Source organism: Colletotrichum fructicola (assembly GCF_000319635.2).
Source record: "Colletotrichum fructicola Nara gc5 chromosome Unknown KSG_Nara_v1_contig03, whole genome shotgun sequence".
Lineage (NCBI taxonomy): Eukaryota > Fungi > Ascomycota > Sordariomycetes > Glomerellales > Glomerellaceae > Colletotrichum > Colletotrichum fructicola.
Window position 1 is genome coordinate 4,065,394 of NW_027094053.1, and position 24,342 is coordinate 4,089,735.

The 24,342-nt window shown below is 53.0% G+C and overlaps 11 protein-coding genes across 11 annotated transcripts; 6 read left to right on the forward strand and 5 right to left on the reverse strand.

Moving 5' to 3' along the window:
* Positions 1–191: 191 nt before the first annotated feature.
* On the forward strand, positions 192–837 carry CGGC5_v005964 (uncharacterized protein; the record flags this gene model as incomplete). The annotated part of the gene is made up of 2 exons (XM_066151625.1): positions 192–381; positions 428–837. 2 exons carry the CDS (start codon positions 192–194, stop codon positions 835–837), a joined length of 600 nt encoding a protein of 199 aa, XP_066009275.1.
* A 113-nt stretch (positions 838–950) lies between these two features.
* Positions 951–2,947, reverse strand: CGGC5_v005965 (Cyrochrome P450 monooxygenase; the record flags this gene model as incomplete). The annotated part of the gene is made up of 7 exons (XM_066151626.1): positions 951–1,116; positions 1,189–1,829; positions 1,929–1,935; positions 1,983–2,335; positions 2,384–2,393; positions 2,455–2,581; positions 2,635–2,947. 7 exons carry the CDS (start codon positions 2,945–2,947, stop codon positions 951–953), a joined length of 1,617 nt encoding a protein of 538 aa, XP_066009274.1.
* Positions 2,948–3,573: 626 nt separating this feature from the next.
* CGGC5_v005966 (uncharacterized protein) lies at positions 3,574–4,207 on the forward strand (the record flags this gene model as incomplete). The annotated part of the gene is made up of 2 exons (XM_066151627.1): positions 3,574–4,102; positions 4,158–4,207. 2 exons carry the CDS (start codon positions 3,574–3,576, stop codon positions 4,205–4,207), a joined length of 579 nt encoding a protein of 192 aa, XP_066009273.1.
* A 674-nt stretch (positions 4,208–4,881) lies between these two features.
* On the reverse strand, positions 4,882–5,559 carry CGGC5_v005967 (uncharacterized protein; the record flags this gene model as incomplete). The annotated part of the gene is made up of 1 exon (XM_066151628.1): positions 4,882–5,559. One exon carries the CDS (start codon positions 5,557–5,559, stop codon positions 4,882–4,884), a length of 678 nt encoding a protein of 225 aa, XP_066009272.1.
* An 801-nt stretch (positions 5,560–6,360) lies between these two features.
* Positions 6,361–8,325, forward strand: CGGC5_v005968 (uncharacterized protein; the record flags this gene model as incomplete). Its single annotated transcript, XM_066151629.1, has 4 exons — positions 6,361–6,739; positions 6,794–7,607; positions 7,655–8,228; positions 8,284–8,325. 4 exons carry the CDS (start codon positions 6,361–6,363, stop codon positions 8,323–8,325), a joined length of 1,809 nt encoding a protein of 602 aa, XP_066009280.1.
* Positions 8,326–9,236: 911 nt separating this feature from the next.
* Positions 9,237–10,484, forward strand: CGGC5_v005969 (Vegetative incompatibility protein HET-E-1; the record flags this gene model as incomplete). Its single annotated transcript, XM_066151630.1, has 3 exons — positions 9,237–9,245; positions 9,293–10,360; positions 10,479–10,484. The coding sequence occupies 3 exons, from the start codon at positions 9,237–9,239 to the stop codon at positions 10,482–10,484; spliced, it is 1,083 nt and encodes a 360-aa protein (XP_066009279.1).
* Positions 10,485–12,226: 1,742 nt separating this feature from the next.
* prx2-2 (Aristolochene synthase) lies at positions 12,227–13,063 on the forward strand (the record flags this gene model as incomplete). Its single annotated transcript, XM_032020401.2, has 3 exons — positions 12,227–12,245; positions 12,316–12,589; positions 12,646–13,063. 3 exons carry the CDS (start codon positions 12,227–12,229, stop codon positions 13,061–13,063), a joined length of 711 nt encoding a protein of 236 aa, XP_031882544.2.
* Positions 13,064–14,994: 1,931 nt separating this feature from the next.
* CGGC5_v005971 (uncharacterized protein) lies at positions 14,995–15,714 on the forward strand (the record flags this gene model as incomplete). The annotated part of the gene is made up of 1 exon (XM_066151631.1): positions 14,995–15,714. One exon carries the CDS (start codon positions 14,995–14,997, stop codon positions 15,712–15,714), a length of 720 nt encoding a protein of 239 aa, XP_066009098.1.
* Positions 15,715–15,762: 48 nt separating this feature from the next.
* CGGC5_v005972 (uncharacterized protein) lies at positions 15,763–17,086 on the reverse strand (the record flags this gene model as incomplete). Its single annotated transcript, XM_066151632.1, has 2 exons — positions 15,763–17,025; positions 17,084–17,086. The coding sequence occupies 2 exons, from the start codon at positions 17,084–17,086 to the stop codon at positions 15,763–15,765; spliced, it is 1,266 nt and encodes a 421-aa protein (XP_066009099.1).
* A 1,288-nt stretch (positions 17,087–18,374) lies between these two features.
* CGGC5_v005973 (Vegetative incompatibility protein HET-E-1) lies at positions 18,375–21,661 on the reverse strand (the record flags this gene model as incomplete). The annotated part of the gene is made up of 4 exons (XM_066151633.1): positions 18,375–18,386; positions 18,443–19,504; positions 19,556–21,182; positions 21,237–21,661. The coding sequence occupies 4 exons, from the start codon at positions 21,659–21,661 to the stop codon at positions 18,375–18,377; spliced, it is 3,126 nt and encodes a 1,041-aa protein (XP_066009100.1).
* Positions 21,662–22,158: 497 nt separating this feature from the next.
* Positions 22,159–23,785, reverse strand: CGGC5_v005974 (uncharacterized protein; the record flags this gene model as incomplete). The annotated part of the gene is made up of 5 exons (XM_066151634.1): positions 22,159–22,203; positions 22,442–22,487; positions 22,539–22,558; positions 22,941–23,046; positions 23,211–23,785. The coding sequence occupies 5 exons, from the start codon at positions 23,783–23,785 to the stop codon at positions 22,159–22,161; spliced, it is 792 nt and encodes a 263-aa protein (XP_066009101.1).
* Positions 23,786–24,342: the final 557 nt, after the last annotated feature.

Sequence of the window (24,342 nt, forward strand, 5' to 3'; positions counted from 1 at the left end):
AGGTCATGTGATAGGCATTCATGGTCCCGCGCGCGTTGATTGGCGCAAGGATTGCTAAGCCAGAAACGCGTTAGGTGGTCTGAGCTCTGACCCTTCTGGCCTTTTGGCCTTTTGGACTTTTGGAGGAGGCTGGCATATCAGCAGACACATATCAGGATGCACGTTTCAAAGATGCCTTGTCGATGACCGCAATGACGACGACGTTGGGCTCAAGCTGCAATGACGACGACGATGTTATCTCTATTAACTCGAGGACCCCTATGTGGTCACCAAACAGATACACCCTGCCAACAGCTGTGGCATCAGCAACGACGAGAACGGCATCGCTACTAACTCACGATCACAATGACGACGACGTGATCTACTTGGGCTCCAGGATAGGTCCGTAGAACGCACCCACCGCGGATCGACGCTGACGAGGCTACAGTCCCCAAGACACCATCTCGGCTTAGGCAGCCCATTCGTCCTCCGCCGCTCCCGACTAAAAATAAAAGGCGACCGCCGCGGCAATTACCCAAGAAGAAGTCAAAATCAACGCCAAAACCATCGCACAGAGGATCTGTTCGGAGACTGTCATCATCACCTGCGGAATACGCACAGGTTGGCCGCATACGATCTTCGGGGAACAAGTGGCATGATGTCTACGGATCTGCCAATCGAAGCAACAGAGAGCTGTGCTACTGGTCCGAGTCGGCTCCCAACACACGTGAGACCATCAGACACGGAGATATACATTTTCGACCAATGTTCCAAGACCTGAGCCCGGCCGATGTACGCAAGAAATTCCAGGAGAAGATGCAGAGTGCGAGGGGGAATGGCTGTCAGGACGGAGTGTGAGCTAAGACCGCCTGTGCCGCGCTCTGTGCCATGGGCATTGCTTCGTAGCGACCCTTCCAGAGCAGTCGGTCTAATCGGCACCTCCTGGCCGTTGCCGCCCCGACAAGGCCACATCAGCACATGTCGACCCGAATGCCCCTGCTGCCCCTCTTGGGCATTGCGAGGGCCAGGTCGAAGTCGTACACGACGTCCGCATCTGTTGTATTGTACAGCCTCATGTCGTCCATGACTCTGAGTGTTAGCGCTGCGAAAGCAATGTACAATTCGCAGTAAGCCAGCCTGTTAGGGGCCACGCGGTCAGCCGAACGCCTTGATACAGAAAGTTGCCAAAGAAACACGGGCACAACGTACTGCATGCCGAGACACTGCCGGCTGCCTCTCGAGAACGTGAGGAGATACCGCTCAAGATGCCTCGCTTTCCTTCCGTCTTTGAGCAGCCACCTCTCGGGGATGAACGTGGCCGCTTCCGGATACAGACGCTCGTCCGTGTGGACTAGGTAGGCCGACATGCCCATGGCGTGGCCTCGGGGGATCACGTGTCTGACGGCCACTGCCTGTGTCGTGCCGAGAGGGGTCCACGTGCCCTGATACAGCACGTCTTCGTCGGGTGCGATTCGGGGCAGCCTCGACGAGAGTCCATACATCAGGCGCAGGGTCTCCTTGATGACGGCACTCAAATACGGGAGCCTTTCGAGGACCATCCAGTCCGGTAACACATGCGGATCCTTCACCACCGTCATCAGCTCGGCTTTCGCCTTCGCCATGATGTCCGGGTTCTTCAGGAGATGGTAGGTGCAGAGACCAAGCGCCGTCGCCGTTGTTTCCGTTCCAGCGGCAAGGAACACGTTCGCCTCGCCGGACAGCCGCTGTTCCGTCTTCTCTCTCGCCGGCAGGTCGGACGACAGCAGTGAAAAGAGCACCGTGTTTTGGTTCATCTGCGACCCGGCGTCATACTCCGCCTTGGCTTGCCGGACCATCGACGGCAGTTTTACCTGTCGCTAGCGTCAGCAGTGCAGGACTCGGCGGCTCGGCGAGGGACATGCCTTGGAATGGTATGCGAGGATTGCGATCTTTGTGGAGACTGCTTCTACCACCCTTCTGTTCACCGTCAGAGCAGCTCACGGCGTCGAGAGTCCGCGACCTACATCGGAACGCGGTCTACAACCCAGGCCACGAGCGGGAAGTGTCTCATGATGTGTATGAGATGGAACATGGCATACACGGCTGCCCTGAAGTTGGGCTCCCAGCCGGGCTGGCGGAGGAAGCCGAAGGGCTCCCCGAAGCAGTATTCGCTGATAATGTCGGCCGTGTAGCAGCTGTATGCCGTGGCTATATCGAAGGGGCCGCGCCCGCGATGGGCGAGGAACTTGTCGCACAACTTCTGCGCGGCGGCGTGGATCATCCGCTCAAGCTTCATGATCTGTGCCCGCGAGAAGTGCTTGCTGGCCGCTGACCTGCGAGAGCGGTGGTGGTCATGTTCGAGTGTGCCGAAGCCTCCCTGTCCATGCGGTCAACACGATTCGTGCCCAGGCTGTGGCTTGCTTACGAGTTGGAGGCTGCGTGCACCGAGACAGTCAGTCAGATGCCGAGGACATGATGCGGGTGGAGGGCGTATACTCAGAAGGGAACCCAGCGGCAAACGAGCCCGACTTGTCCCGCTTCTTGCCGCCACTCGCGTACAGAACATCGATGAAGCTGGGGTCGTTGCAGTGCACCTCGTCGGGGCTGATGCGAATGATGGGCCCTGCTCTGGTCAGCCCGAGACAACCAGCTTCCACCTTTGTGCGTCTTGCCCACCGTATATCTCGTGCATCCGCTTGATTTCGTGGGTGTAACGTCCCCATCGCACAACATCGAACCAGATCTCGTACCAGGAGGTTGCTGCAGCGAGCTTCGGCCCGGGAATAGCTGCAAGGGGATGGCACGTGATGCGGTATATCGCCAGGAGGATCCCGTACAGCAGCCACAGAGCAACGGCCGACTGCAGTACCTGCGATACTGAAGGCCAGGCAGCCACGATGGCGGCGATGTCGTCTTTGCCAGCGAGACTTGACAACGTTGTATCCAGTTGCGGTGCAGTTGCAATAGGTCTCACGATGGTCGGTTCCATGTCGGGGCGGCGGGGTTACCGGAGAAGATGGAGGTGTTCGGCTGTGAGGCAAAAGTCTAAGCTGCTGCGCTGGCTTCATGTGGGAATTCATATGGCAGGAAAAAGCCGACGTTAAGCCCTCAGTAGCAAACGTAAATTTACAGATAAGATATGTACATACATACAGTTTGGTGCAAATGTCTCTTCCGCTTTCAGTACAAACAATCAATCTTTGATGTGTGGAAGCAACATTCCATTACTGCAAACTACCTCAAACTGGTTGAAAAGTCCAATTTTGGCCGCAAAAGAAGCCGTAATAATCCAACATTGGCTGTGATTATGTTTGGATCCAGGTATGGGGAAGTAGCCTAAGTACCAAGCCAACACCCATGTCTGCTGATCCACAGTGACAGTGCAAGTCGTTTCCAGCGCTACTTGTGCTGACTTGCTGCTGTACTAACGACTACATGTGATCCGGCTTAGTCACTGTCTTATCTCGACCTTATCCCTGCCACGCGCTAGCTGCTTACAGAAACAGATAGAAATGCATAGAAGCTTAGCGATTAGCACCCCTAGGCCACCAGTTGCGATTGATGATGGTGGCGCAGAACATGCAAGCATCATCCACACTATGTGAACGAGACATCATGGATCAAAACGAAGCTTGGACTATTGATGATGACAGCAACTCCCAGTCTTCTACACTCTCCTCCTCCGACGATGCATCTCAACCTGCGCCTGTGGCGCATAGAAGCCGCCTGAGACCCGCCGGCGCCGCCCTCACGTTCGTCCCGTACGCTGATTGGGAGCCAGAGCAGTCGTACGAGAACGAGCCTATCATACGCTATAACATTGAGTGGAAGCTCTTCGCGAAGAATCGGGGGCAGGCTGGCGAATCAGAGCTCGACGTGGTGATATCGCCACGCAAGTTCTGGAAGCACGTCCTGCAGCCCAAGGTGGCTGCCGCAAGTGCGGGCAAGCCGTGGAAGGAGGAAGCCACGAAGCTTGTATTGTCCGTGACCGATCGTAAAACCGGCAACATCACGAAGCGTTTTCCGAAACTCGATATTGACTGGCCCCTTGTCACCCGGCAACTTTGTGAATGGAGCAAGTTCCTGGATGAGGAAAAGAAGATCACCATTACTGCTACATTTTACTACGTAAGCGTGGACGCAGGTAAGTCTGGCCGGGCAGGAGCAACAGCCACTCAGGAGGCAGACTTGGAAGCCAGAACCGTCGGCTTGGGTCGAGGTGCCTGTATCAGACAAGCATATGCGCTGATGCGCTGCCCTGGTCGGCCGTGTATAAAGGGGGACCACTGCTGGCAGCACGAAGGGAAACATTATCGTCTTTTACCACACCACGTGAGGATGCTAGCCGATCATCTACAGGCAGGGAGGCCCCTGAACGGACACGAGGATGTTCCAGATGAGTTTCGTCGGCTCGTTTTAGAAGATGAACGTGAGCTAGAAGAGAGGGAGCAACGAGAAAAGGAAAGGTCGAGTCGCCGAAAGCGGACGAGACGTGACTCGGACCTGTCGTCGTCTGATGTTAGGTTCGTCCAATGCCATCCGTGTGTCGGCGGTGCGAGCAAAACCCCTGCCTCTCCCAGATTGGTTTTCCAGTCGACACCGTTGCAAAGGATGGGCTTGCCTAGAGAAGATGCAGTCAGGGCATATAGCACGTGGCAGCAGTCCCAGGTCAGCACAGACGAGCAGAAGGACCACTACGCCATGGCTCGGGACTTGACGTTAGCATATGGCTATGATCTGAATATGCTTGCAGCTAATCAGGAACGGATGTATCGATTCTACGTCAAGCATGGAGTTCTGGCTGGTGTTTCATGGTGCTACGTTTCTGACGTTCCGTCATTTTTGGCAGAGCACAGCGGTTAGGATGCTATGTAACCTAACGTCAAGGATATTTTGTAGAGTAATGTTCATCTTCATTCGTCTTTAGGCCCCGTCAACATCAATCTGGGCCTTCTTGAAGTGTCCTCTGGCTATCCTCCTGTCCCCGCTAACTACTCTAATCTGCATTAGAAGGTAGGACTTGAAGTCGCCCTGAATGAGATCCTCGTCTTCCAGAGACATCTTCCTGATGCGGTTCTTGACTGACCTAAACAGATACTCGATTGGGTTAGTGTCTGGTGAGTAGGGCACTTGAAATTCGATTATCACGCCTGCCTGTGCGATGAGATCCTTTAATCTTTGAGAAACAAAATGGAACGAAGCGTTGTCCATAAAGATGACAGATCTCGGCGCGGGGTACCTGCCGCAGAAAGGCAGCAGTCTCTCGAGGAAGCCCTCGAATACCTCGGTGTCTGTATTTTCTTCATAGACCTCGCAATAAATGACACCATCGATGGTGTATGCCGGCAGAATCTGGGCTCTTTTCCCGCGATGAAACCTCTTGGTTTGCTTCGGCGTCACACCCTTCGGAGCATACCCACGGCCCAGTATCGCCAAACCACGATCGCTTCCGCTTTCATCTACAAATATCATTTGATCGAGCTTGTAGTGCGATCGCCGGTCGATGTAGTCATCACGGAGATCCTGGCTTGTTCTTTCGCGACATTCTGTGTGACCTTCTTCGTCCAGCCGGCTCGTTTCAGCGCCCTTCCAATGGTACATCGCGATAGCTTCACTTGGTATTATCGAAAGAGAAAATTAGCCATGTCTTGTTGACTCATACAAGGATTGCGTTCCAGCTGGTTCTTCAAAGCTAGCCACATATTTTCTGTCATCTCTTTCGGTCGGCCCATAGCCTTACGAGGAGGGTCAATCGTGCCATGTCTGAGGATGTTCGATCGAGCGGTGCGGATCGTTCGTGTTGTGCAAGGGACTATCGCCCGAGAAATTTCGGTATCCGTTATGACCTCGTTGCCCTGTAATTTATTAATAATGACGCTTTGGAGCTCTGACCGCTGGATCTTCGATAACGTGGGCGCCATCTTCTAAGGCTGTGTGGATGCCGGTCTTGGGATTGACTTGATTGATCCTGCCAGCCAGGTTGGAGGTGGCAAGGAGCGGTAGAACATTACTCCGAAACCTCCGTGCGCTTCCGTCGTCATCCCGCCCCGCGCTTCGAAAAATGGGTGCGTCTCTGAAGTCGAGCTTCAAAGTTTATTATCACGATGTCTTGCATTATCTCTGCGAGCTGTTTCCAAGCATCCCTCCGACGCCAGGCCTTCGAACTAGTGAAAGGGGTCAAACTCGGCAGAGAATGAAGGCGTATAGTCGCAGCCATGCGCTGTTATGTATCCACGTCGGCCTATGGGTTGTGCCATTGGACCAACAGGCGCCAGCCTGCATGACCACAGCCTCATCACCCCCTCATCTTGAAGAAGCACTCTTAATCTTACTGGAAACAAAGTCGATTCTCCCTCTGATCAAGTTTTGCTGTTATCGATCTCAATAAGCTTACGGTCCGTCATGAGCCCTTCGAAACCCCTCCAGCGCTTGAAGGGCTTCTTCCACCGTGGGAGCAGCAAAAGGGGTGAGCCTACCGCCCGTGACGACCAATCCCCCGCGACGCCAGCATCGTTCGAAGAAGCCGGCGCCTCGGTAGCTGCTGTGTCCCAAAGCTCGTCCTCTCGGCCTCTTCAAACTACAGAAATACTAGCTTTCGTGACGCCTGGTCGAGCCCCAAGTCCAACACCGCGTACCATCACATCGCTCCCACAAACAATACTCCCACCATCAGAAGACGTGCCTTCGCTATGGAGTCGTGCTTACGAGGATCTGCGGAAAAAAGATGCACAGTTAGTGGAGCAATACGAGACACTTCTGTCTCGAGAGTTAGAGGAGCAAGGTATGCCTTAATACATTACTGCGACGTTATACGTATATCCTAACGCTTTTTCAGAGCCTCGCGCACCTGAAATGCAAGGACTGTTTCAACAGCACGATGGCGAATACCGACACGACAACCGAATCGACACCGATCCTGATATGCGTTGTGCTCAACTCAAGACTATCACTGACCGTGGCCTACGACGCGCCGACGATGAACGAACGAAGTATACCATATTCGGGCACCAGTTTGTCCTGAGGGATCAGGTTCAACAGACTGCTCAATTCGTGCTGACTATGAAGGGCCTTGTCGATGAGGCTGTCAAGGCGTCTCCTGAGGCATCCCTCGTCTGGGCTGGTATATGTGTCTTACTACCGGTCTTCACCAATCCAAGTGCGGCAGAGGAAGCCAACCGTGATGGCTTATCGTATGTTACCTCTCGCCTACGATACTATGTCGAACTCGAATGTCTGTTATGGCCGCGACCCTTAGCCAACCCAGGACTAAAGGCGAAATTCGATGACCATGTTGTCGAACTCTATCAACGCATCCTTGAGTTCCAGATCAAGACTGTTCTTCGATTCTATCGGAAGTGGGTAAAAAAGCTGGTGTCGGATATTACTCAGCACGACGAATGGGAAGGAATGTTGTCCAAGATCAAGGAACAGGAGCAGATTGTTCGAGACGAATCCAACCATCTGCAGTTGGTTGCTTCGGGAAGAACACTACAAGATATTAGCGAGGCGGCGCAGCAAAATTACGACGACATGCGATCGCTGCTCTCGTACGCAAAGGATCATCTCGACGTCTCGACGCAGCACCGCGATATATCGGCCGAACAACGCGAGATTTTGGCTAAGCAACTTGCAGAGCTTAAGTTCCAAAGGTTCGTCACATGTGGCTCTATTATAGGCGCAGTCTAATAGTTATTAGCCAAATACTTCATGATCGCCCAATAGACCTTCCTATTGTCCACGAAGCACGCTACGACAGTACCGACGTCCAAGATATCCAAGACAGTCCGAGATGTGAGAGTGGAACTCGACATCGCATTCGGGAGACGATACGTCACTGGGCAGATGATGTCTCTGCCGAACCTCTGTTCTGGCTTGTAGGCCCCGCTGGGACCGGCAAATCCACCATCGCACGCACTATCGCCGACTTTTTTCACGCTGAGAAGAGACTTATTGCTGGCTATTTCTTCAAGAGAGGAGAACAGGGCCGCAATGACACGACGCGACTGTTTCCTACCCTCGCTGCGCAGCTAGCTGAGACCATCCCTGGCTTTAAAGGATATCTTCAAAAATCTGTCGGCGATCTTGACAGGGATGCGGTAGAAAAGAAGGGTCTCGAAGCGCAGTTCGATCAGCTCCTGTGGCGCCCTTTGGCAGATCTATCCCTCGATCCCAGCCGACTGACTAATGTTATTATCATTGACGCCTTGGACGAATGCGAGCGCCCTGGTCACTTAGGACAGGTTTTAAACCTACTTGCCAAGCTAGGTACCGTCAGCACGATTCGCCTACGGGTATTAGTGACAAGCAGGTCTACCCTCCATATAGCAGATGCCTTTCGTGGCATTTGCCCTCGAAGTCTTGATCTAGAGACAGAGCATCAAGTCGAAACACGGACTGATGTTGCCATCTTTCTCAAACAGAGATTTGCGAGTATCAAGGCTAGGTGGGAGATCCAGGAGACTTGGCCGGATGAAAGACAACTCGATCGTCTGATTCATCTATCAACAACACCCTCACCTCTATTCATTTATGCAGCAACTCTGTGTCGCTTCATCGATGATCCAGATAAACGGGAAGATCCAGTCGACCAACTAGACCTCTGGTTTCATCAAAGCGACAGCGACACTCCCCAGCTCGATCAGATTTACCGGCCAATTCTCCACTACGTCTTATTCGGCAGCTACAACACTGATGAAAAACCAAAGCCGCTGGCTGAAGATCGCCGAACGGAATTATTCCATCTGTTGGGAGCTCTTGTACTGGTCGCGTCTCCTCTGCCTTCTAAGGCGATTGCGGCCTTGCTTGGCATCCCTATGCGTCGAGTTACTCCGTGGCTCTATCACCTACGTGCTGTCCTCAGCGTCCCTCGCGACCATGATACTCCCGTAACGCTACTGCATAAGTCTTTTAGTGACTTCCTGCTTAGCCCTGAGGGCTCAAGTCATTGTGACTACGGAATATATGTTGCACCAACACACGCTACGCTAGTAGCAAAATGCATTCAACGTATGAAAGACGGACTCAGGCGAGATATCTGCGATGTTGAAAGGTCAGACACGCGGAGAGATGAGATCGACAAGGAAGTGATGAATACACATATCCCTGCCGATCTGCGGTATGCTTGCCTTTACTGGGTTTACCACTTAGAACAAAGTGAAGCGTCTTTAGGAAATGACGTTTACGTGTTCCTCACCACGCACCTCCTTCATTGGTTGGAGGTCTTGGGACTTCTGGGCAACGCATGGGATGGTGTCGCTGCGATTAACCAACTTTTAAAGATGTGCCAGGTAAGTAGTGGTGTTGTCGCGCTATACTTAGGCTAATACTCCCACAGCAGGATCCTGATGCACCTACAGAACTGATAGAGTTCATCACAGATGCAAGCCATGTCGTGGCTAGCTTTGCATCTATGATTGAGCAGACACCGCTTCAAATCTATGCGGCGTTGATACTGTTCTGTCCCGTTGCAAGCAAAGTCCGGGAAAGATATTGGAACCAACGCCTACCGAATCTGCCTCGTACTCGCGGCGTGAAGTCTGATTGGGATGCACTGCGGCAGACGCTCGAGGGCCATACGAGCTGGGTCAGCGCGGTGGCCTTCTCGCCGGACGGCCAGGTGGTGGCGTCGGCATCGGACGACAACACGGTCCGGCTCTGGGACGCAGCCACAGGCGCGCCCCGGCAGACGCTCGAGGGCCATACGAGCTGGGTTAACGCAGTGGCCTTCTCGCGGGACGGCCAGGTGGTGGCGTCGGCATCGAACGACAACACGGTCCGGCTCTGGGACGCAGCCACGGGCGCGCCCCGGCAGACGCTCGAGGGCCATACGAGCTCCATCTACGCGGTGGCCTTCTCGCCGGACGGCCAGGTGGTGGCATCAGCATCAAACGACAGCACGGTCCGGCTCTGGGATGCAGCCACGGGCGCGCCCCGGCAGACGCTCGAGGGCCATACGTCCTATGTCAACGCGGTGGCCTTCTCGCGGGACGGCCAGGTGGTGGCGTCGGCATCAGACGACAACACGGTCCAGCTCTGGGACGCAGCCACAGGCGCGCCCCGGCAGACGCTCGAGGGCCATACGTCCTCCGTCTACGCGGTGGCCTTCTCGCGGGACGGCCAGGTGGTGGCGTCAGCATCGCGCGACAGGACGGTCCGGCTCTGGGACGCAGCCACGGGCGCGCCCCGGCAGACGCTCGAGGGCCATACGTCCTATGTTAACGCGGTGGCCTTCTCGCGGGACGGCCAGGTGGTGGCATCAGCATCGAACGACAGCACGGTCCGGCTCTGGGATGCAGCCACGGGCGCGCCCCGGCAGACGCTCGAGGGCCATACGTCCTATGTCAGCGCGGTGGCCTTCTCGCGGGACGGCCAGGTGGTGGCGTCAGCATCGCGCGACAGGACGGTCCGGCTCTGGGATGCAGCCACGGGCGCGCCCCGGCAGACGCTCGCGGGTTTGACACACAATCTCGCATTCGACCCATGTTCTAGAAATCGACTCCTCACTGATTTCGGCGCCGTAGACGTAGTTACAGAGTCTTTAACAGCCGAACCATACCCTCGTGGAGAGACGTCATCATCTTCAGCAATGCGTGGACTTGGTATTAGCCCCGACCGCATTTGGATCATGGAAGGGGGGAGGAAGATTATCTGGCTCCCTATTGAGTATAGACCAACAGCATCAGCTATAAGGGGCTCAGTTATGTTTATTGGCTGTGCATCAGGGCGTGTCATGTATATTTCAGCTATAAGTCAGTATCCCTAGCAGGATCGTTGGATAAAAACCAGGCATTCTCTTGTAATCTCATTATTTCTATACATCGCGTGACACAGGAAGGGTCTGGGAGGGCGAACATTTTTATATTAGATACGTCAACTTACAGCTAGTTAAGCCACTATTTTGTTGTCTACTATTATCGCTTGTAGTCTCTAGCATCAAGCTTCGCACTAGAAGAAACTACGTGATTCCATAAGGGTCTTTGATGCTCTCATTCCACCATATTCGTAATATGGATGAACTTTAACTTATGATCACTCTGAGGCGATGTGAAGCAAATCCACTAGAAAGACCCATCCATCTATCTCTAAGGAAGTTGTTGGGCAACAGTATGGCCAGCGATCAAGGTGCGATATTCCATCTTGTATTCATTTCCTGATGTTTCTAACTAAGTGCCCACGTTGGCGTCAATTTAAGTAGAGCAAAAGAGGCCATCATGGTGCCAATTCAAATAAGCCACATTACACATTAAATTCAATAAACCGAGTTTGCTGTTTAGTGCATACACTGGTTACGCAGTGCGGGTCTGACAGAAGTCTCGAATTAAGTTAACTGGTGTATACAGTGCATGCTTCGAAGTCTGTTGACACTGTGTGGAGGTCGCAAAACAAATCAGTGAGTGTTTTGAACCGGAAGACACATTTGCACCAAACTGTATGCTGCCGTCCTTACGCTCATTCAGAGAATCGAAAAGTACACACGCGTTCTGGCACAACCTGCAAAAGTCCGCTACAGAGCTGCTTTCGGCCCTTGGGATCAAACAAGTGCGTCCGAGCGATAGAAACCCCTGCAGCGTACAGACCTACAAGGATGCTGAAAGTGGAAACTGCTGGCCTGCTAGAGGCGGGTCCGCTTAGCTTGCATCTCTGAATACGGCGACGAGGGCTGCTTTTGTTTCTCGGGAGAGAGGTAAGCAAGTAAGCATGGGGCGGGGCATACAATCTATCCTGACGGGGTGAGAGCTTCTGGAGCCATGAGATGCATCGCGGTAGAGGACCAAAAGCGACGAGAGCGCGGCCAAGCATCACCGTGACTGTCCTGAGATGGCCGGCGCGTCTTTTCTTAGCAAAACGCATCTTACATACAATAAATGTGAGAGGTCACTTTGCTGTTATATTGAGAGCTCCTCCGGCGTACCCAGCGCGAGGTATGCCAGGAACTCACACCCTACGTACCGCAGACAGCGCGTCCTCATACCCAGCAGACACAGCAGACACAGCAGACTGACTTCCTAATCGCCGGCCAATGGAAGTCCAACAGGCATCCCTGGCGGGGCGACCCGACTTGCGCCATGCGTCAACCACCATCGTTCACCCCCGAAGCACGGATTTGACGGTGTGTGCGGATGTTAACCAATACTTTCTCGAACGTTGGCCGTTCCCAAACGAGGCAGCTCGGCTGAAATTCGCCGCCGAGGGACTCCCGACTTGGCACTGCTGCCAGTTCCCTTCGTCTTTGCCAGACCGGATCACGGCTGCCTGTCGCTTGTCCGTCATGCTCTTTCTCCTCGATGGTAGGCCGTATTCCCGAGACTGTCATTTGTATCCCCAGGGGGCGCTTGCTAACGTCTAGGCGCGAAAAAGACCTGCTAGAGCACATGTCTCTGGAGAAAGGCGCATCCTACAACAAGAGGTTGATGTCCATAGTCACCGGTGATACAAAGCCGAGCGACGAGTCACCCATCGAGAAGATCGTCGGCGACGTCTGGAACGAAATGAAGACTGTCGACGCTCACCTGGCACAGGACCTGGTGGAGCCCATGTTTGACTTCTGGCGCTCGCAAACAGACGGCGGGCGCTTGGCGAAGAAAGGTATCGCCGACTACTTGCGGTACAGAGAACGCGACGTTGCCGCCCAGTAAGCACCATCTCATCCCCCGACGTCTTGAGCGTGGCTGACTAGACTCATCACAGGCTGCTCCTGGCCCTGCAACGCTTCTCGCAAGGCATCCGTCTCAGCAAAGATGAACTCGAATCGACAGCTGCCATTGAAGTTCCCTTCTCGCGCCACATATCGGTTGTGAACGATGTGACCAGCTGGGACAAAGAGTGCCGGGCTGAGAGAGAGATCGACGCTCAAGGTGCGGTCGTCTCAAACATCGTTCAAGTTTTGTCGGACGAATGCAACCTTTCGCCCGAGAGCGCAAAGCCCGTCCTCTGGGCGATGTGCCACGGGTGGGCTGAGATGGTGGATGGTCTCATCGCCGAGCGGGTACAGCAGGGCTGTTCCGACTCCCTCAGAACGTATCTCGACGGGCTGAAAATGCAGATGTGCGGCAATGAGCTGTGGAGTCGGACCACGTTCCGGTACAACTCCTCCGGTATGGTCTGACTTGAGGCGGAAAAGGTCTTTCATCGGCGATGATGCTGTCTTCAGCGCTCAGAGCAAGCCGTTCATGAACTTGTCTGCGATGGGCAACGAGAATGCCACGTGAAATAACCAACTTGAAAGGGCGACGTGGAGGGGCAATGAGGCATTATTCGAGCCCTGAAGTTGCTATAGTACATAGACAAGTCAAAGCAAGTATGGCCACCTCAAGACAGTATCAACGAAATCTACGTGACGGGGGTAAAACGCCCAGCCCAGCCTAAAAGCTTAAGTCCTGGCCATAGGCGGCCGAAGGCCTCCCTGCTTGCTTTCCCATCCCACCTCTCTTTTTCCTTCCACCTGCATGAAATAGAGAGGCAGGACCGTTCCGTCACAGGAAACAATGTGCGGCCTGCAACAATGTGCGGCCTGCGCTGCTGTGTTCCGTTGCTAGACATCCGGTGATTTGATTTGTTACCAAGATAGACAGAGCTTTCGCGGGAAAGAAGTCCGGAGATAATCAGGATCTTCGTCGTTTACTTTGTCTTGGTTCTTCGTGAGGCGTTTCGTCCCTATGATTGGGTTTGCTTGTTGTGAGGTCCCAATATCCGATCAAGACTGGAAACGCCTCTGACGTGAAATGTCCAAAATGTCTAGGGCGCCCGACAAGGACGAGGTGACGGATAATGCCTTGCGGTCATGCTATCTACAAGGGGTGCTACCTAGTGTTGGACAACTGCCCATTCTGTCGTAGCTGCATTCACCAAGCTATTGTGTCTGTAGTAAGGTAGAAAGGAATTGACTTGCTTGCGGCGGGCATATCAACACTTCTGCGCACTGACGTTACAGTCGCGATCGAAATCGGTTTCCGGTTTTCGATTTTGCAAGTTTGTTAAACAACAGCTACTAATGGCTTATGTTGTTGACGAAGCAGGAAACATCTTGGCAGCGGTACCAGTTGCGTGGACCTGCGATACTTGGCTGCAAGATCTAGAAATAGCTGCGGTCATGGTCCAGCGGATTATTCTGGGCAATGCACAGTTTGTGTTCTTTTGTGAAAGGACACAGTGGCCCGGAAGCAGACCCACGGTGAGGACCTGCTTATGCTGCTTCGTTCCGTGGCTCGCAGCAACAAACATGTCGATTATTCACCCTCAGCTGCTTTTAGCCTCTGATTACCGTCGACAAGCCAGCAGCCGAATCGGTACTTGAGCAGTCTTGGACCCTCCCAAGCTTCAAAAGTGTCTTCTCGGACGGCGAGTTCTGGCGCTTATGTGAACTTGAGCCGCTTGGTTCTCTCGATTGGCCCTGGCAAAGTCAGTATATATCAGAGTTCCCCTTCAACGAGAATCGAGCTTCAGACAGCGAACTCACTTTGCTAGGAGCACATAGAATGCCCTTCAATAACCGTTCCATGATCAGCCTCACGCGTCTCATGCGAGCTTCGCCTGTTGGTAAGTATATATGCACTTATCATCAAAGCACAGTGATAAGGAGGTCGGGAAAATGGGACGCGATATCACTTGCTGTTTGGTGAGGAGGTTGCACTTAGTCATTACCCCAGCTTACGTCATGCACCTATGTCGTCACTGATGGCACCCCCGGTGTTTTGCCGACATCCCTGGGGGGGGACAGGTGTCATCCGAACTTCTCGAATCCGACAAAACCATCTCCGGATGATCAGCAGCTGAGACACCATGGCGCCCAACCTCGCTGCATCACAACACGAGCTCATTCGCGACATGATTTTCAGTGGAAATTTTACTGACGTTTCTATTGCCAGAACTGCAGGATGCACGCCGCGCACTATCTACAACATCCGAGCCAATCTAGAGTGCTTCGGTCACACGAAAGCTCCATCGAATGGGGTTGGACGGCGAAGAAGCATCACTCCACCAATGCTTGCTGCTCTATGCGAACGACTGATCGAGAAACCCGATCTATATCGAGACGAGATGGTGATATTTCTTTCGGATGAGTTTAATACCCTAGTGACGGCCTCGAGCATTAGTCGTGCCCTGGCCTCGGCTGGCTGGAGCAAGAAAGTGGCCCGTCGCGTTGCTCAAGAGAGGAATGCGGATCTGCGGGACTTCTATTTGCATGAGCTGTCAGCTTTCCGGTCTTATCATCTCGTGCTTGTAGACGAGTCGGGCTGCGATAAGCGCGCTGGATTTCGTCGAACCGGGTGGTCGCCGCTTGGCGTAACCCCCGAGCAGGTGGCCCGATTCCATCGCGATCGCCGGTACCAGATCTTGCCTGCTTACGCACAAGACGGTGTAGTCCACTCGCGTATATTTCAGGGAAGCACGGACAGTAATGTTTTTGGAGACTTCATTGAGGAGTTGCTTCACTTCTGCGGGCGGTGGCCCGAGCCCAAATCTATGATTATTATGGATAATGCATCATTCCATCATTCCGAACGAATCGACGAACTATGCGACAGAGCTGGGGTCAAGAAGTTGCTCTTACCGCCTTACTCGCCCGACCTCAACCCCATCGAGGAAGAGTTTGCTGAGTTGAAAGCCTTCATCAAGCGGCACTATCAGCAACACGACGGCGTTCCTGAGCAAGACTTCCCCGGATTTCTGGAGTGGTGTCTGCAGATGGTTGGAGCACGGGTGTCAAGCGCCCGAGGTCATTTCAGGAACGCTGGCATTGTTGTGGAAGAGCCATGATGAAGACAAAGATGTTAATGGAATTTGAGGGTAGATGCAAGATAGGTATTATGACATGCTGCTGAACTGCTCTGCCCATGTTCTAATGTCCCTGACGAAGCGTTTCGCGACCCCAATCTTGATTCCTTGTTCGATGAAGAATTCGGAATTCTGGTCTTCATGGATCTGCTCGAGATCGAAACCATCACCAAGCGCCACATCAAATGCCCTCCGGAATTCCTGTTTCAGCGTTTCGCATTGCACTTGGGAGCACTGCCAGTCGCAGTATTTTCTCATCGCCACGTCTCGCGGTCCTGCGGCATGCAGTGGTAGCACTACCTGACAGCGGATGTTCGATTCCGAGCGTGGCGTCATGGCAACCTCCGCTGAAGATGGAGGCGATGAAGCTGGCATCACATTAGTGATATTGATCGGCGGGCAATTACCGAAGGGCGAGGTCTTCGCCTTGGCCTTTCGGTGCCTTTCTTCTTCCTGCTGCTCCTCGGCGTATAGCTGATCGCGAACTTCGTCGGGCACATCGTTGTGATTCTCCAGCACGCCACCCTGCTCCACGTGTCGGATTAGGGCTCTCAAATGATGAGACTTCAGCTTGTAATGCCTCTTCCCAACTCCATCCCGCCAACAATGGGGTCCAAGGTCACAGGGCGAGCCAGGACATCGCATCAGGCTGTAGACACGCTGCCAGGTAGACGGCTGGCCTGTAGACGACTCTTCAGCATCAAGCAGGACCGCCCGTTCCTGTAGCCGATCCTGCGTGATAGAAGAGAAGCCACGCTTGGTGCCCCGCTTCGCTGTGCTCGACGGCCCGCTTTCCATGTAATTGAACGATATTTTGATTGTGATCGCTCGTCCAGCACGGTGAAGGTGGCTCCAGTTCTTCATTTGTCTCTCTACAACATTCCAGTCTATGTCAAGGTCGTCGAACCGTTTGACTAGGTCACGCTGGGTGCGGTCGCGTACGGATATGACGACGTCAGTATCATCAATCTTGAATGACTTGTTTGAGGGCAACTTCTTGGTGACCAGCCGATCAAGCTTGTGCCGAAGGGTTCGTGTCCAATAGGCATTCGGGGCGAGGACGAGGTCTGGTTCGCTATCTCTGGCAACTAATTTCTTATTCGCTGTCAATTTCCATTCGATAGAATAGTGAACACAAGTTGGTGGCTGCTCATCGTAGAGACCGTCTTCATCCCAGTCGCTCAGCTGCAGCAAGGGAAGTCTGTCACCGCCACGCGGCGTCTGGCTTGGACTGCGTGAGGAGACCGTCTGGATGTCCTCGAAGTCATCTGCCGCGGGGCTAAGAGTTGCGCGCTGGCCTCCATCAGAATCGGCAAGATCCGGAAATCCATCCGTCGGATCAAAAGCAGACCATTCAAAGTCGTCAAGTGTCAAATCAGCGGAACGGCTCGCAGGCGCCATTGCTGCGGGAGGCAAAATGAGCGGATAATATGACGTGAGTCGAGGTTGAAGGTGCGCGAGTGGATGTCAGAATAAAGCAAAGCTATTATGACCACGTGGCTGTTGTTGCCTGACTAGACAAAAGCATGAAATGGATCAGGGACCAGCTCCACAACCACGCTTACTATGCAGTAGTGTCCAGAGCACCAAGAAGGTCGGCTACCTTCACGTCTATTATGATTTGCCTGCGGGCAAGTGGTCTAAAAAGTGGGGCATTCACGCTTTCGTTGCACGCAGTGGACGGCTCAGCGGACTCGGATGCTTCAACTATAGGAACCGCGAAGAGGAAATATGTTGTAATTATTAGAGAAAAGAGCGCGTCTTCTCCTCAGGATTGGCCGTCATGCGTAGATGTTGTCAAATAGACGATCAAGTTTGCCATGTACACGGAGAGACTAGATGCACAGATCATCCAGCGATAAGACGATCTACAATCAACTTCAAACTTCACTTCATGAATCCATACATAACCAAGGACATCCCACGCACCCTCGTGCAATAGACAGGAGGACTGGCTTTGACCGCCGACGATAGGACGCTGAACACTTTAGGAGATAACCTTGAGACGGCCTGTTACTAACCCCACGAGCAACCAAAACCATAATAAGAATTGACAAAGAGGATATATTACGTGAAGATGGAGACTACCCGCATGGGCTTCTGGGAGTCATGTATTTCAGCGATTGTAAAGACCATATAGATAATCACATAAGCCCTGAATAGCTTGGTCGGGGGGTAATAAACTATGTATACGTATGTATATACACAAGGGAGACACTGATGGCTAAGGATTCGCGAGTCGCAAGACAATAACACTTCCAGAGGGGCAACCGATTGCGAGTGTAGAGCCCAGCAATGCCGAACATGAAGGGCGAAATTCGACAGGTAGCCAGAGCAAGTTTTGATCGTGCCATGTGATCCAACTACTATCTGGGCTTATGCCAATATCAATTCGTAGTCTGGTAGTATCATCTTCGCTGTTTGATTTCCAGACAGACTGCCTTAGACTGGCCTTATCCATGGCTATCGTAGCCTTGTCAGTACGGAGGTACGCATTGCTGGGCTCGAATGACAGAGTTTGGGTTACTCCTCCAATGTTGACTGCTTGCGCGCACTCGCCCGTGTCGGCATGCCAGATCCGCACCTTCTTATCGAATGATGCTGATGCCACGAGCGTTAAGTCGTGCGAGAAGGCCACAGAGTTAACAGAACCGCTGTGACCCTTCAGTTCTTGCGTGCACTTGCCTGTATCGGCATGCCAGATCCGCACCGTCTTGTCGGCTGATGCCGATGCCACGAGCGTTGAGTCGTGCGAGAAGGCCACAGAGTTAACAGAACCGCTGTGACCCTTCAGTTCTTGCGTGCACTCGCCTGTATCGGCATGCCAGATCCGCACCGTCTTGTTGGCTGATGCCGATGCCACGAGCGTTGAGTCGTGCGAGAAGGCCACAGAGTTAACAGAACCGCTGTGACCCTTCAGTTCTTGCGTGCACTCGCCTGTATCGGCATGCCAGATCCGCACCGTGTCGTCGTCTGATGCCGATGCCACGAGCATTGAGTCGTGTGAGAAGGCTACTGAGTTGACCCAATCGCTGTGACCCTTTAGTTCTTGCGTGCACTCGCCCGTATCGGCATGCCAGATCCGCACCGTCTTATCGCTTGATGCTGATGCCACGAGCATTGAGTCGTGTGAGAAGGCTACTGAGTTGACCCAACCGCTGTGACCCTCGAGTTCTTGCGTGCACTCGCCCGTATCGGCATGCCAGATCCGCACCGTCTTGTCGCGTGATGCTGATGCCACGAGCATTGAGTCGTGTGAGAAGGCTACTGAGTTGACCCAACCGCTGTGACCCTCGAGTTCTTGCGTGCACTCGCCCGTATCGGCATGCCAGATCCACACCGTGTTGTCGTATGATGCCGATGCCACGAGCGTTGAGTCGTGCGAGAAGGCCACCGACCTGACCCAATCGCTGTGACCCTTGAGTTCTTGCGCGCACTCGCCCGTATCGGCATGCCAGATCCGCACCGTCTTGTCGTGTGATGCTGATGCTACGAGCGTTGAGTCGTGCGAGAAGGCCACCGAGTTAACACAATCGATGTGCCCTTGAAACTTTTGAAGGCACTGATCCCAATTCATGTCGGCATGTGGCTGGAGTAAAATCCAACTAGGAACTTTGCCTTCGAAAGTTTGCCTGACGACACTCTCGTGTGGTGCAAAAACAATTGCAGAAGAATACAGTTGAAGCGGCGCTGCGTCGATAGCAAAAAGATTAAGACGGATGAATCTGGCGGCATCGCTTAAAAAGTCTCGTAGCTCACTCTCACATAACATCTATGTTATATTAGTAAAGTAATCCTATAGATACTGTTTATGATTACGTACCGCTAGGTTACTTTGAAGACTCTTAAGTAGTGAAAGGCTCTCATATGCCCTGCCCATTAGGCTTAATGTTTCAAGCCAGTGGAGGAAATGAGAGCGAAGAAAGTCGTAAACATCGCTAGCAAGACTTTCACTAGCACCCGCTTGGTCCGTATGATATGTCCAATGAAGGCATGCATATTGTACTTCTGGAGACAGGTCATTGTTGATTTTCTGTACGTCGACGGTAGCTCGCAATGTAGCAGGAGCTCGAAGATCGCACATGTCCTCGTGCAGGGACTGGTTCAGCAGTGCTAGGCATTTTGCTGCTAGCCGATGATGGGTTTGTCGCTCGTCAACCCAGAATCGGTTCTTGCTCTGCCGCTTAGGATCTACAAGGAAATCCCTGAAAGAGAGATGCAGCAGACGTACTGGAGACGTCGAACTTTTGGGGATGCTGAGAACCGAATGTAGCATATCCAGCCGGCCGTCGATAACATGCCGAGGAATTCCTAACAGGCTTTCTAAAGCCGTGGTGGAAAGAGGGCTTTTGAGAATGACGATAGCTCCAACAATACAGCGAAATTGCTCAATATCTTTTTCTTGGTCGAATGGCGAAAGTTCGGTAAGTTGCTGTTCTAGAGCCGGCTGATATGTCAGCTCCAGTTTGGACTGCAAATCAACTTCTGATGATCCCGTTCCGGTCTTGTATTCCAGGACCTGACGCAATTGATGGCGTGGATCTCCAAATCTACGTTGTCTGAGGAAACGACACGTCGTCGCTGCAAAGATGAATAGCGGGACCGCCATCATGACAAGGGTCTTGATGTCAGATTGATCAGGCCAAGTCGGAGGCAGCTGTCGATCACCAGGCACGTCACTGTTGTAATCCGCCCTGATCTTTGCGAGTTCATGCTGCAGAAAGGCCGATATATCGTGCTCGACAATAGGTCGCGGTATCTCGTGGAGCAAGAAGTCGTCGTACGTGCCCTTGACTGCGTCCTGGCTGAAGCCTAGCCTGACTGGCAGTTCTGGCCTGCTAGTGATGAAAACTTTCAGCCTTGGTGATTGAATGTCTTTCACCCGGCAAAGCAGCCTGACGACGGTCTTAATGTGATCGTCCCGCTCACATTCGTCTAAAGCATCGACGACAATAATAACATAACGATTATTGCAAGGCTGCTGTTGAACCTTCAGAAGCGGCTCGAAAATGAGCTTTTCGAATTGATCCTGCAATCTCTTGTCGTAGATCCTTGGCTCAGCATCAATTACCTCTTTGACATGTTGAGCCAGCATCGGCAGATGACTGACTAACTGTAAGGCCATTGTTGTGAAGACCTTGGACGCATTGCTGCGGTCTGCTTCCCCCCTCTTGAAGAAAAAGCTGGCCCCGAGCTGGCGATGCTCAGCCATTTCCTGTGCAACGGTCCGAGAAACTGTCGACTTCCCTGTGCCTGCCATACCCTTCAGCCAGAATACTGCTTGGGATGTCGGGTCGTTCGCCCACGCTCGAATCTTCTGAAGCAATTCGACTCTCGTATCCGGCAGACATGTTGCGCTAAGTTCCTCGGCTTGGGAATCGTAGGAGGCTCCGGGAGCAGTTGGCAGTTTATCGAGGGCGAGCTTTTCGTCGATACTGAGAACCGTCGTCCTGGCGAATACTAAGATCAGCTGAACCATACGCGCTAGGATGGGAGTAACATACGCCATATCTAGTTGTAGACCAATTGAGAAAGTCCGAGTGCATTGCGCTATGTTTTTTATGACACCTTCGACCTCCTTGCTCTTGAATGGCCACTTCAAAGCCCGAAGGATATGCATTCGACTGAAAACCTCACGCGCGGTAGAGGGGCGCAGCTTAAACTCAAGTTGCTTGAGAAGGTCCTCAGCTCTGCGCACGGTAGTGACAAGCTGGCCTGAGGCCTTCAGTTCAGCGCCTCGAGGGCCTTTGAGAAGGTCCAGGGCGTTGTTGGCGATGACTCCAAGGCTGTGAACTTCTTCCATAACCCGCGTGATGTCATCTTGGGCGTTCTTGACGGCTTTGTAATATTCGACACAGTGTGATCCAATCTTTGCTGATAGCTCGGCGATAGCAAGAACAGTGCCAGCGATGCCGAGTGCTTCTGCCATGGCTAGGGCTTCGGGACAATATTTCCTATCGGTTATCACCAGATGGACATCGGCATGAATGGGCGACAATGGTTTTGGGTTGGCAATCTCTATCAGGCAGCAGTGAGGCGGGGTAGTGCAGCACAGGTAGCCACGTGATACTCAGCTGCAGGTCAGGCTCAGCAGCGGTCAGCTTACCCCAGCGCGCTTATCGCAGCCCAACTCGTCTACAAACACGAGATGGTAAGACCGGAAGGCCGACAGCTCATGCAGATATAAGTCCCGCAGATCCGCATTCCTCTCTTGAGCAACGCGACGGGCTACCTTCTTGCTCCAGCCAGCCCGAGGCTATCACTAGGGTATCAAACTCGTCCGAAAGAAATATCACCATCTCGTCTCGATATAGATTGGGTTTCTCGATGAGTCGTTCGCATAGAGCAGCAAGCATTGGTGGAGTGATGCTTTTTCGCCGTCCGACCCCGTTCGATGGAGCTTTTGTGTGACCGAAGCATTCGAGGTTAGCCCGGATGTTGTGTATAGTACGTGGGGTGTATCCGGCAGTTCTGGCGGTACAAACATCAGTGAATTTCCCACTGATAATCATATCTCGAATGAGTTCGTGCTGCGATGCAGCGAGATTGGGTGCCATTGTCTGTGCTAATCATCTGATAATGTTTCGTTGGATCCTAGAAGTTGGGATGACACCTGTCCCCAAGGCCATCGGCAAAACACCGGGATGCTATCCACGATGACTCAGAGGCATGACATAAGCTGGGATGATGACTAAGTGCACCTCCTCACCGGACAGCAAGTGATCCCATGTCCAATTTTCCCAACCTCCTCCTCACTGTGCTTTGATAAACAGAATATATATGTATGTATATAGCAGTAAGCGAACCTTAAGTGAGGCGCGCAGGGCTGATTGTTAATCGTTTTCTGAGGGGCAACCGATGCGCTCCTAGCAAAGTGGGTTCGCTCTGTGAAGCTCGATTCTCGTTGAAAGGGATCTCTGATATATACTGATTATGCCAGGGCCAATCGAGAGAACCAAGCGGCTCAAGTTCACATAAGCGCCAGAACTCGCCGTTCTAGAAGACACTTTTGAAGCCTAGGATCGTCGAAGACTGCTGAAGTACCGATTTGGCCGCTGGCTTGTCGACGGTAATCAGAGGCTAAAAGCAGCTGAGGGTGAATAATCGACATGTTTGTTGCTGCGAGCCACGGAACGAAGCAGCATAAGCAGGTCCTCACCGTAGGTCTGCTTTCGGGGTACTGTGTCCTTTCACAAAAGAACACAAACAGTGCATTGCCCAGAATAATCCGCAGACCCATGACCGCAGCTGTTACTGGATCTTGCAGCCAAGTATCGCAGGTCCACGCAACTGGTACCGCTGCCAAGATGTTTCCTGCTTCGTCAGCAACATAAGCCATTAACAGCTCTTATTTTACAAATTTGCAGAATCGAAAACCGGAAACCGATTTCGATCGCGACTGTACGCCGGGAGCCTGTGGTCTCTATTCCAACTCGGAAGTGGTGTCCATATCCTGGACCAGCCTGGATGTTACATACATTTGCTGGCTGCTGATACTCAGATCCCAGGCAACATCTTCCAAAAGGGCCCTCTCTGCTTCGTTGATGTCATCGTCTGTCAAATGAAAAGAGCTTACACCGGCCACGAGATCGGTCCAGAACGGCGTGTCGTAGGCGTCATCTTCTATGTATTTCCGAGCTACAATTATGGACGCCAAGAGGCGTAGATGCCGACTCTTTTCCGTCGTCAGAGTGTTGTGCGACCGCCGCAGAGCTCGCTCCAGGTAGATCAGACTGCTGCAGAATGCCGCTCCATTTATGTCGGCCCATAGCAGCAGATGGCGCACAAAGGACTCTAAACCCAACGGAAAGTCCCATATGTCGGCGTTGTAGGGCAGCAAACGCGCAAGGACGTGCTTGACCACGCCCTTGATAAGCCGTAAAGGAGGAGGGTGGCGACAGAACTGTTCGAACCGTACAGCATCCACTGACAGGTTCCTTGAAAAGGCGAAGACTGTTGGCTGGTGACGGTCGACGACGGCGTCGATGGTGGGTGCCACGCGGGATTGACAAGAGACCCTCAAAGATTGGCGCATCTGCACTTCCGTCAGCATGTCGGCCGTCAGACAGTTGCTGCCCGCACCCGACGACTTTTCGCAGTTGACAGCTGGGCACAACTGTCTCTGCTTGATGCAGGTCACTGAGCAAAAAGCAGACGTCTTCGACATACTTAAAGACAGAGGCCAGACTGTGGAAAGTGCCGTAGCAACGATGGAACCTCGCCGCACATCAAGCGTATATTCTGACACGTTCGAGCTCGACGACCTGCTCACTAGGCTCACAAGGCAGGCCGAAGAGCAGCATTATGCGGCCATATCTCTCTTGCAGGAGGAGAATACGGCACTGCACCGTAAGCTGAAGGTGTCACGGCAGCTATGGACGGTCATAATCGGCCTCGTGAGAGAACTCGTCGAGTTGACCGGGCAGCTGCAAGATCTACATATGGAAACACTCTCGCGCATGAAGAAGGAAACAGCAGCCTATCTCGCAAATTGTACCGCGTTTTAGGCTGTCGTGTCAGATAGTGTGCCAGCACGAAATGGAGAATCGGACCTCGGACGGTTCAAAGCAGATAGTAGCGGGAAGAGGCAGGTCCGATCTTGCTCCCGCG